At 34.9% G+C, this 12,568-nt stretch overlaps 1 protein-coding gene and 1 pseudogene across 6 annotated transcripts in view; one reads left to right on the plus strand and one right to left on the minus strand.

Annotated features, from left to right (window-relative positions):
• The window catches only part of LOC126765217 (protein abrupt-like), a 299,753-nt gene extending 291,134 nt beyond the window's left edge, over positions 1-8,619 (plus strand). For 5 of the 6 annotated variants that reach the window (XM_050482846.1, XM_050482845.1, XM_050482847.1 and 2 more), the window contains one exon: positions 7,989-8,619. In XM_050482846.1, the coding sequence (XP_050338803.1) occupies positions 7,989-8,410 (422 nt within the window). In that variant the 3' untranslated portion in view covers positions 8,411-8,619. The remainder of the gene's footprint in view (positions 1-7,988) is intronic. The other variant, XM_050482849.1, reaches the window with a different exon arrangement.
• A 2,231-nt stretch (positions 8,620-10,850) lies between these two features.
• Positions 10,851-12,253, minus strand: LOC126765310 (uncharacterized; annotated as a pseudogene).
• Between the last annotated feature and the right edge of the window lie 315 nt (positions 12,254-12,568).

Below are 12,568 nucleotides of genomic sequence, written 5' to 3' on the forward strand. Positions count from 1 at the left end.
ATATTTCTATTTTTACACGACATAATTTGAAATAACACGAATACAAAAAAAAACAAAATTACTTTTTTTTACATGAATTATTGGATTTAACACGTTTTTTTTCAATGAATTTTTTTCTACTTAAAATAATTCTGGTGTGTATTCTGAGTTATGTCTATGTATGCGTAATTTCTGTTTAATTTCTGTGTAATTTCTGGAAATGCGGGATTCCCCGAATTATTGAAAAAGTAAAAACGTACATAATGTATTGTACACACAATTTAGTTCTTATTTGACAATTATAATTGAAAGATCGTTAGTTTTTGCTGATTTTTAACAAGTGCTAAGTAAAATAAAGTAGAAGCTCATATAATTTTGGTAGACCAATAACAGGTTAGTTTCAAATATTTAATTTTAGATTTTTGCATTTTTGATTAATAAAATATATTTTGGTAGCCATACCCATGTTACATAATTCTCCTGCATTAAAAATGAGGAAAGCGATCAGCTTAGATAACAAAATCAAAATTTTAGATCAACTTGCAACGGGACAAGGCGCAACGGTTGTGGGAAATAATTTCGGAATCCATGAAGCTACTGTAAGAACAATTAAAAAAAATGAAACGGCAATTAGAGCATCAGTATGTTCTGGAACAAAATTAAGTGCAAAGTCATCATCGTATGTAAGGGATGTTGTTAAAGAGAAAATGGAAAAAGCTTTGGTAATCTGGATAGAAGACAAATCCCAAAAGAGAATACCAGTAGACGGACTTGCAATCAAGCAGATAGCATTAAGAATCTATAAACGTATCCAGGAAATTGATCCAGATACATCATCTCAGTCAAAACAACATGCATTTTCCGCAAGTACTGGTTGGATGACTGGTTTTTTAAAAAGACACGCTCTCCACAATATAAAAATTAAGGGAGAAACTGCATCCGCTGATGAATTGGCTGCTAAAGAATTTCCCGAAAAACTAAAAAAAATTATTGAAGATGGAGAATATACTCCAGACCAAGTTTGGAATTTAGATGAAAGCGGCCTTTTTTGGAAGAGAATGCCTAGAAGAACTTATGTAGCAAAATCGCAGAAAACAGCCGGTGGTTTTAAAGTAGCAAAGGACCGTATTACGTTGTTGTTTTGTTCCAATGCTTCAGGAGAACGTATTCTTAAGCCACTCCTAGTACATCGTGCCTTAAGACCACGTTCCATGAAAAGTGTAGATTTCAATAAATTGCCTGTACACTGGATGGCGAACAAAAAGGCTTGGGTAACCAGTGCAATTTTCACAGAGTGGTTTCAGAAGCACTTCATCCCAGAAGTTAGGCGCTACATGAAAGAAAAATGTCTCGAATTTAAAGTTCTTTTGATTCTAGACAATGCACCAGGCCATCCAGTTTTGGAGCACCCAAACGTACAATTTTGTTTTTTGCCGCCTAATACCACTAATACAGCCACTAGACCAGGGGATAATTGCTACGTTTAAAACGTATTACATAAGAAGTTCATTTCATTATGTTGTAGAAAAACTTGATAATTATGAGGAATCATCAGTCATAGATGAATGGAAAAAATTTTCTATAATGGACTGCATTAATCAAGTCAAGATCGCGTTAGATTTATTAAAGCCATCAACTTTGAACTCGTGTTGGAAAAATATTTGGCCAGAATGCGTAAAATGCAAAGATCCTGTTATCGATAATAACGCTGAACTTGCTGATATAATAACAATGGCCAATGCAATCGGTGGGGATGGATTCGATGACCTATCGTTAGCAGATGTAGAAGAATTGTTGGTAGATGAAAGCTTGAGCGAAAATGAAATTATCGAATTCACCCTTGAGACTCGTTATGATAAAAAACATAATGACAGTGACGAAAGAGATCGTCCAATTTTGAAACCATCTCTAATTAAAGAAGGTCTTGATCTCGCTACAAAATTAGGTAGTCATTTTGAACAACATGATCATGACGAGGAACGAGCTGCCAAATTTCAACGTGAACTGAAATCATAAATGGCATCTTACAGGGAAGTTTATAATGGGTTAACGCGAAATAAAACTCAATCTAAGATAACTGATTTCGTTCAAAAATCTACTGATGTCCCAACACAGTCGGCTAGAAATGATAATGATCAGCAAAATCATTCCAGTGATGGCAGTGATATTGTAGTCTTTCGCAAACGTTTACGTTTATTATCAGACAGTGACAATAAATAAAATTGTTTAATGTTTAAATTTTTCTTATGGTTGTACTTTATGTTATTTAAGTTTTTTGGCAATGAATTTCTGATATTATTTTTTTTATGAAATCTAAATTTTAATTTATTTTATTATAATTTAGTTTATTTAATAAATTAAAACGAAAATAAATTCTTAAAATAACTACAACAATATTTTTTTATATTATTTAGTCTAATTTTAACTTATTTTTTGAGGTCTAGAACCAATCTATTATTTTTGTACTTGGCCAGTATCTTTTTTTACACGATTTTTTTTTACACGAATTTCTCGGGAACCATTCTATCGTGTAAAAACAGAATTAGGTGTACATAAGTTTTGGACAAACGCCGAACCCAATTCCATTTATATTCAGCGCTAAGCCATTAATTGTTTACTTAATATTGTTAAAATGCCACACATTTGGACTAACCTACGTGGTTTAAAGTCAGATTAAAAGTTGGAAATCACTATGTAGGGTATATTGGGGTTCTAATATCATACGCTCAGAAAATTTTGTTAAAATATCTTAGATAATACAAACCGACTGAATTACAATCAAACTCGGTGTCTTATTTAAGTACTTTTATGTACATAACTTATTAATGCTCATAGGCTCAATTATATTGACAACTACATTTTGCTTTCCAAAAATATAAAAGTATATCCCTTACAACGGGTTAAGATATATTAAAAAAAATAACTAAAAAGCATTTAAAAGTGTGCTTTTAATTTTTTAAACTATAGCTTTTAGTTTGATATGCAACGTAAACGTTTATTTTAGTTTCCTAGTATATTCAGTATAACATAACCTTTTATAGATGTGGTGTCTGACTTGAACATATACTTGCAGTAAAAGGATCAGATGAAATTTAAATTTATATGGGTAGTAGAGGTCGTTGTTTTTGTTTCACCCAATTTTATAGTCTATAAATTGAATGGTTGAGTAACCTTCCATACCAAATTTGGTTGAAATTGGACGTGTAGATATAATTTTTTATCTAAAGGTGTGCAATACCACACCCATTGTTAAATTTTTCCTTCTCCTGTAACGCTCTTCCACCTTTTAGGTTGGAAAGTGTAAAGCATGTGGCGAACTTATTTAGTAAGTTATAACACTTTCAGCAGTTTTCAACATACCCTTTATATGGGAAGTGGGCGTGGTTATTATCTGACTTTACCCATTTTTACTTCTTTCCAAGTTGGTCAGTTTGTACTATAAGACAGTGTGAGGCCGGGGCTACGCCCTCTTAAAAAAAAAAATCAGTCAACAAATGTCTTTCGTCAACGCAATCTTAATTTAGTGCTCAATAATGCCACTATATAAGTTTTCGTTTTTTGAGCAATCCATTTCCAATACCGATCTCTTTCGAGTACTACGGAACATACGTGACAAGTTTCATCAAGATACCACAATGTTTACTCAAGTAACAGACGGACTGGCAAAAATTACAAACCTACATTCATACCTCTTCTTCTTCTTCTTAATTGGCGTAGACACCGCTTACGCGATTATAGCCGAGTTAACAACAGCGCGCCAGTCGTTTCTTCTTTTCGCTACGTGGCGCCAATTGGATATTCCAAGCGAAGTCAGGTCCTCTCCACTTGGTCCTTCCAACGGAGTGGAGGTCTTCCTCTTCCTCTGCTTCCCCCAGCGGGTACAGCGTCGAATACTTTCAGAGCTGGAGTGTTTTCGTCCATCCGGACAACATGACCTAGCCAGCGTAGCCGCTGTCTTTTAATTCGCTGAACTATGTCAATGTCATCGTATATCTCGTACAGCTAATCGTTCCATCGAATGCGATATTCGCCGTGGCCAATGCGCAAAGGACCATAAAACTTTCGCAGAACCCTTCTCTCGAAAACTCGTAACGTCGACTCATCGGTTGCTGTCATCGTCCAAGCCTCTGCACCATATAGCAGGACGGAAATTATGAGCGACTTATAGAGTTTGGCTTTTGTTCGTCGAGAGAGGACTTTACTTTTCAATTGCCTACTCAGTCCGAAGTAACACCTGTTGGCAAGAGTTATCCTGCGTTGGATTTCTAGGCTGACATTGTTGGTGGTGTTAATACTGGTTCCTAAATAAACGAAATTATCTACAACTTGAAAGTTATGACTGTCAACAGTGACGTGAGAGCCAAGTCGCGAGGGCGACGACTGTTTGTTTAATGACAGGAGATATTTCGTCTTGACCTCGTTCACTGCCAGACCCATTTGCTTTGCTTCCTTGTCCAGTCTGGAGAAAGCAGAACTAGCGGCGCGTGTGTTGAGGCCGATAATATCAATATCATCGGCATACGCCAGCAGCTGTACACTCTTGTAAAAGATTGTACCTGCTCGATTAAGTTCTGCAGCTCGAATAATTTTCTCCAGCAGCAGATTGAAGAGGTCGCACGATAAGGAGTCGCCTTGTCTGAAACCTTGCTTGGCATCGGGGAGGTCCTTCTCGATCTTGACGGAACTTTTCGTGTTGCTCAACGTCAGTTTACACAGCCGTATTAGTTCTGAGGGGATACCAAATTCAGACATCGCGACATAAAGGCAACTCCTTTTCGTGCTGTCGAAAGCAGCTTTGAAATCGACGAAGAGGTGGTGTGTGTCCATTCTCCTTTTACGGGTCTTTTCCAAGATTTGGCGCATGGTGAATATCTGGTCGGTTGTTGATTTGCCAGGTCTAAAGACACACTGATAAGGTCCAATCAGTTTGTTGACGGTGGGCTTTAATCGCGTATTTTTTGGTAGAATTTTCGAGCATTATCCCTGTCGGCCAGCTAGTCAAGCTCTTCGTACTCACGCATTTCGGCCTCTTTCTTTTTCTGTCTGCAAATGCGTCTCGCTTCCGTCTTCAACTTTCTGTATCTATCCCATCCCGCACGTGTTGTGGTCGATCGTAACGTTGCGAGGTAGGCAGTCTGTTTTCTCTCTGCTGCGACACGGCACTCCTCGTCGTACCAGGTGTTCTTTTGCACTTTCCGAAAACAAATGATTTCGGTTATAGCTGTACGTAAGGAGTTCGAAATGCCGTCCCACAGTTCCCTTATACTGAGTTGTTGAAGAGTGCTCTCAGAGAGCAGGAGTGCAAGCTGAGTAGAAAATCGTTCGGCCGTCTGTTGTGATTGCAGCTTCTCGACGTCGAACCTTCCTTGTGTTTGTTGACGTGCGTGTTTTGCTGCACAGAGGTGGGTGCGACTATTGGCTGCAATAAGATAGTGGTCCGAGTCGATGTTTGGACCTCGGAGCGTACGCACGTCTAGAACATTGGAGATGTGTCTTCCGTCTATCACAACATGATAGATCTGGTTGGTGGCTTTTCGATCAGGAGACAGTCAGTTAGCTTGATGTATCTTCTTGTGCTGGAGTCTAGTACCACAGATAACCATATTTCGGACCTCGGTAAAGTCGATCAGCCTCAACCCATTTGGGGATGTTTCGTCGTGAGGGTGAATTTACCGACCGAAGGGTCAAATATACCTTCTTGCCCAACCTGGCGTTAAAGTCGCCAAGCACGATTTTGACATCGTGGCGGGGGCAGCCCTCATAAGTGCGCTCCAAGCACTCATAAAAGGCATCTTTGGTCACATCGTCCTTCTCTTTCGTCAGGGCGTGGGCGCAAATCAGCGATATGTTGAAGAACCTCAACCAGCTGGGCAGCGGCACCTTCCCAATTAAGGGTCCGGACATTCCAGATGCATGCCCTAATATCGTAGTCCTTATTTCGTTTACCATAGTCGTCATGAAAAGGGCGGTCTCTCATCCGAGGCAGTTGGTAATCTTTCATTGGGGGGGCCTTTTACGTGGCGGGTGCCAAACCCAGCGCAACCCTATGTAGGGGATGTTTCGCTTTCTCACTTTAGCTCGCCTTCGAACGGATGTTCTTAGGCTACCCAGAGGATTCTTGGTCGAAGACCGAAAGTTGTGAGCTGCTTGAGACATGTGTAAAAGAATCGTTTCTGGCCACTCCCAAGTGAATGGCGATCAGAGAATTTTCCTCACTTGCGTGAACTTTTAGACATGACTCCATCTTATTGAAGCTAATAAAGCGTTATAAAACTTGCTGTAATTAGATTTGGGAAGAATTTAGTATACCGTCCCTGGATTTCAAGGATAAAAAGGATATGGTCGGATAGAGGAGATTATCCTGATCAAGGATATATATAGTTACAGCCGCAGGAAGCTTATAGTTTTCGAGATATTCGCGTTTAAAGTTGAAAATTTGCAATATTTTAATTACATATTTTCGATATATAAAATTAATTTTGCACTTATATTTTTCAATTTTTTATATCCACTAACACTTCACTTATTCGTTTGTATACATTTGTTTTATATAATATAGTGCAAAAATAGCTTTTAATATACATTTAAATTATTGCTGAATTATGATTATTTAAGAATAACAAATGAATTACAAACTGACAGATAATCAGTGTTACCTTACCGACATCATTTTTAAAATAACTAATTGAAATAAAGTGAACTCTTTTTTGCGTGGGAGGCCTTCGGCCGCGCTTCAAAAAAAAAAACCCTGGAAGGTCAAACACCGGGGTGTATAAAATTTTTTTCGCGTTGAAGTCCTTTTTGCGAAAAAAATCTGATACACGCCGGTGTTTGACCGATCAGGGTTATTTTTTTATAGGTTGTTGATTCTCGTATTTGGGGTATAATCTATTCACTTTATTTCATTTAGTTATTTTAAAAATGATGTCGATAAGGTAACACTGATTATTTGTCAGTTTGTAATTCATTTTCTTATTCTTAAATAATCATAATTCAACAATAATTTAAATGTATATTAAAAGCTATTTTTGCACTATATTGTATAAAATAAATGTGTACAAATGAATTAGTGAAGTGTTAGTGGATATAAAAGTGAATAATATAAGTGCAAAATTAATTTTATATATCGAAAATATGTAATTAAAATATCGCAAATTTTCAACTTTAAACGCGAATATCTCGAAAACTATAAGCTTCCTGCGGCTATAACCATATATATTCGTCATTTGGAGAGTCTCCTCTATCCGACCATACCCATTTTATTCCCGAAACCCTGGGACGGTATACTAAAGCCGACCCTTAGATTTTACTTGTTATATTTAGTATTGTGTGGATTTCTAAATAATTAGTTGATAAATTAATACATTTTTAACAGCTGTCGTCTAATTGAAAAACCTTAAAAGAATACCAAACATCTCTTCATTTATGATGAACTAATTTTTATAAACATATCGATCATACCATCAAAAAATTGCGTTTACGAATATTATAATGTATATATATATTATAATTTGTAGCTAGGAAAAATATCAAAACACTCTTAAATGTTTGAATTAACAAATAAATATCTTGAATATATACAATATTTCGATTTCGTGTTACTGTTTTCAGTTTTAATGATCATAAAAATAATGTTAAGCATTTACAAGTATAAAAACATTTGTTAATTCGTCTTTCCTAATATACGCAAAAACTTTACTCCCTCATTTTGAGTACTAACGAGACCAAAGGAAACGTTCAAATGCCAGTTTTGAGTTGGAGTTAGCGCCTCGAAAATTACATCTAGTTAATTCATAATAATCTGAAATATTAAAAAAAATAAACCTTTTCTCACCACCAATATGTATTAGTTTTCCCACGTACTTTTAAACCAGGAATGTAACAAAAATTCTTGAATATTTAAAAAATGAAGTCAGTAGCATAAAAACGTGAAATAATGAGCAACTAATATTAAAATAAAACTAAAAAATATTTATGTTTTAATTAATATTATGTATATGTTGTTTCAGGCATGGGAATATCACAGGAACATACAACAGCAGCTACTTTACATGCAGCAAAAATTGTGCAGTTAAATGCCCTCGGACATAAATTCGACAGTTTATCACCCGCATTGACGCAATCCCATTGTGATCTACCGAAAGAGTCCATTGCAAATGACTCATTTGACAGCAAAAGAAGTGAAACAGCAATTTTTTCTACCGAACCTATTTTAAGGCAACATCTTGCAAGTGATACTTCTCTTAACGATAACGTCACAACGTTTTCAAGCTTAGTGACAAAGGAATCTCATTCTTCCGATTTCGCTAAAAATCTAAATGAAAACCAACCAACGGAAGATGCTCATAACTTAAAAGAAAAGAAATATTATGATGCGGATAATAATGAACACGAAGCAAGAAACAATTTTAATGAAAAGGAATTACTATAACAAAACAAAACGAAAAAAAAACAACTAATATAAAGACGTACAAAAAGTGCATTATAGCCTTAAAGATGTACATCTTTAAATAAAATGCATATTTCAACGTATTCTTTCATTATTGAGCTAAATTATTATATACAAGTATATCTACATTATGTTTAGCTACCTTTTAATGTCAAACACTACAAATAAATTAAGGGTGAAATAGAATTCTTTCCTTCCGAGTATGTTTTTGCATAAATGCTTCTTTGCCCTCTAGGTAAGTTGGTAATTTTGCACAATTTTTTTCTACTATCACTAAGTAGCGCACAAATTATAAATTTGTTTTTGGGCAGAGCGAAGAGATAAATTCTGTTAGAGCTTGACAATTGGTCAGTGATTCTGATAACATATTATATGAAATCTACTTTGTGTTATAATTTTTGTTTCGATATCCTCTTCTAGTCTGGAGTTGTACTTTTGAAGTCAAATTAAATGTAATTTTAAATAAGACTGTATGAAAAGATGATTTCTTCGTTTAATCTGATTAAATTATTTGAATGGTTTATATGCAATATACAACTTCGGTACCAGATTATGTCAATTTAATCATTAGGGTTTCATCGAGAAAAAACGCAGCATATTTTCAAGAATTTTTCTTATGTAATAAAAAAAAAATAAAATATTTCAATCAAACTTCGAATCGTTTTAAATATATTTGACAAAATTTTTTTTGATTGTAATTATCTCGACCTCTCAGAAGAAGCTTTTTCCGCGTGGACAGAAGAACTTGTTACAGGATCATTCAAGGTGAATTGTTTTAATATAGACAACAAATTACAACATAGGAAAGCAAAAAAGCGATAATTGAATATTTTTAAACATTTTTACAAAAACTGAACATTTCGGCAAGGAAAACAGAATGTTTTCCATATTTTTACTCTCGTAATATGTTACGATAGAGCATTATAGTTTGGGTCGAGCTAGATATAGATTAATCTGTACAAAATTACGAATCTTGTTTTGACCGAGGTAAATTTCTCTACCAAGTTTATTAAAATTTAGTACGCTATGTATAGATTGATTCAACTTAAGATACATGTTTCAATTATGTTAAAAAACAAAACAATTTATAAATAAAAAGGAAGTCGATTCGAAAAAAATGTACTCGAATTCGGATTTTTTATATTCTGTAACTCGATTTTCGGATTTTCAAGCCAATTTTCGAATAAAATATTCGTTAGCTTTTGAGTTGTAGAAAGTAAAAACGAAAATTGTTCGTATGTTTGCACACTAGCAAGATGCATCACATCTGGCAGCACTGTTTGTCAGTTATTCTATTATTTTTCTATTGCTTCATTCTCTGTATATTCTTGGAAATTTACAGTTTCCAACTGAATTCGTAATTCTTAGTTTACAGTTTTAAGAAGCGCCACTTTTTGTACAGACGCCGTCAAGAATACAAGTGTTTAAGATCTCTTTAATAAATAATCGTTTTAATATTAAATGTGGTGTCGTAATATTTCCACACGTATTTATTCTGGCACAGGGTGGTACAACTTTCGCATAATTATAAAGTAGATCCGAATTTCGAATGAATATAATACATTCACGAATCGAGATACAGAATAGGGCACCAGGTGTATCCGACTATTTTATATTCTTGCAACTTGCAAAGATTGAAGCCGGCTATATACCTTCAGGTGTTGACAAAACTTTGTACTAAACACTGTAAGGAAGGATTATGTTGGGATATAACTGAATATTTTATACTTTTGGAATTTGGACCGACCAAATTCTGAGAAATACCTTCAGGTGCTAGCAAAATTTTATTTGAAACAAGTAAAGAAGGGCTAAGTTCAGGTGCAACCGAACATTTTATACTCTCGCAATTTGCAAGAATCAAAGCCAGGGAAATACTTTAAGGTGAGGGTAAGGTTAAAACCAAACATACAAAGTAAAGTCAACCAGATGTTCGAAAATCCTGATATTAGTTACATAGGGGCTAAGCCAAGTTTTCGCTCAAATTTATCTATTTTAGGCACACAGATATACTGTTGCGAATCAAATACGCTCTCTTATTTTCATTGGGATAACTCACATATTCGCCGATATGTGCGGTACAAAGTCAATTATAGGTACCGAGGTCTAAATATTCGGTATATAGGGACTTGAACAGTTTTTATTGGACTTAAAAAACGTTTGGTCATAAGGTGGCACGCACTAAAGACATTATTTGTGTAAAATTTCATCATTTATATTGGGCCTAATCATTGAATCCGCAACGAATTCGATTTCGATACGATACAGATTTTCGATCGAAAATTTTCATGCAATCATTCATTCCGTCGATAAACTGCATTATCAAAAAACACAAATGTCAAACTACATTATCGATGGTAAATTTGACAAGTTTGAAAAATTAAATTGGCTGGGCTTTTGCTTCGTTTATATAAATATTTGAAATGGATACAATCATGTTACATTTAAGTTAAAAAACGTAAAAATTCATTAAAATGTAAATATTTTGAATTAATAATAAAAACTTATGGATTATTTAAATGTTCAAGTTCCAGTTCTAGAATTTTTTTTTGGTTTCCAATTTATCAAAGGCTATTTTTTCCATGACAGCATTATGTCGCTTCATTTCTTTCAATTTATCCTTCTCATTTTCACTTAGTTTCCTAAGCCACCTGTTTGTGTCGGACTGTTCTTGGATATAGTCTTTTTGATGTTTAATGAGCGTGGCTAACAATTTAGATACATTTTCCTCCATCTTTTTTTGAATATTTATTTGTTCTGTAAGAAGACCCATTTTGTTTATTTTACTCTTTTTATGTGGGGTACAGAACACATCAGCATCTGCATTAGATTCTATGGTCTGGCCAGGAGTCATATATGACGTTTCAATCAAGTCAATGTCAGGCTGGGAATAAATTGACTCAACCGGTCTTTTGCGGGGAGTACTTGTTATTGGTATTTCTTCCGGAATATTTTCTTTTGAGCATCCAAAACTTGTAATGCCCTTTAATCCCTCCACGGATGCATTGAGTGATAGAATAACACTCACTTCCTCTTCCAGTGCACTTAAAGAAATTTGGCTGAAGGGCCCACCTCCTGTTCCTGAAATTTGCTTTGCATTTTTGACCATTTTTTTCTTCGTCGCAAACTTGAAATCTGTCCAAACCTATAACTTAGGTAGCCTTATTCCGATAATATACAAATGGTAATTTTTCATACCTTCTTCCATCCAGTTCTGTCCTTGATTGGGGGACCTACTGCGTTTAATTTGTTTGAAATTTCTTCCCAAAAATGATTCAATTCGCCTGGTGCTCTTTGCGAAAATCCTTTCGCTATGTCGGGGTGCAGCTTCATTTCACTTACTAACACTTCAAATTGTTTTTTGTTGGTGTGTTTTTGTCTCTTATCTCTAAAATATCAATTTAAAATATAAATGATTGCGTCATTAGCAATTGTTTTTAAAAATACTTACAAATTATCCATTTTTGTAAGAATTCCGCAACGCACTCACCAACGGATTGATTTCGACACAAATTTTTGACATTGCGGTATCAATGATTTCGAAATTAGCGACATCTATGTGCCGCGGAAAGCATTTTTATCAAGTCGGTAAGTGAGTTCACTTCGATCGAAAATTTTATTTTCGATACGGTTTCAATGATTTCAACGCAAATTTTTTCGATCATATCGAACCATATTTCGATCGAAACAGATTCAATGATTAGGCCCATTAATTATTTCTTGAATTTTGTACTGGAAAGTGAAAGAGTGAAATGGAATTTAAAATTGTGCTATATTTTATCCGTTTTCACACTGTGACATAGGAATATAAGAAGATTGACACATATTAAATGTTGTTGATTTCGGTTGGTCGGGTCCCGAGATATGAGGTTTCGCCAAAAAGAGGGCGGTGACATTCCCATAGTCCAATTTTTACCCAGGCCCTATAAAGCCTTGTTATATAATCTCCTCGGTAAATTTGTATGTCTCTAGCGCATTTACTTATTGATTTATCCCGCTTTTAGTAGTTTTGAACGGTACCGTTGTATGGGGAGTGAGCGGGGTTATATTCCGATTTCATCAATTTTCACAGGATCTAGTGAAGTTCTTATAATTTTTGTACTCAGAAAATTTGGTTTTTAAGTGGTTTAGAAGATATGTACA

The sequence above is a fragment of the Bactrocera neohumeralis genome, unplaced genomic scaffold (genome assembly GCF_024586455.1).
Source record: "Bactrocera neohumeralis isolate Rockhampton unplaced genomic scaffold, APGP_CSIRO_Bneo_wtdbg2-racon-allhic-juicebox.fasta_v2 cluster10, whole genome shotgun sequence".
Classification (NCBI taxonomy): Eukaryota; Metazoa; Arthropoda; class Insecta; order Diptera; family Tephritidae; genus Bactrocera; species Bactrocera neohumeralis.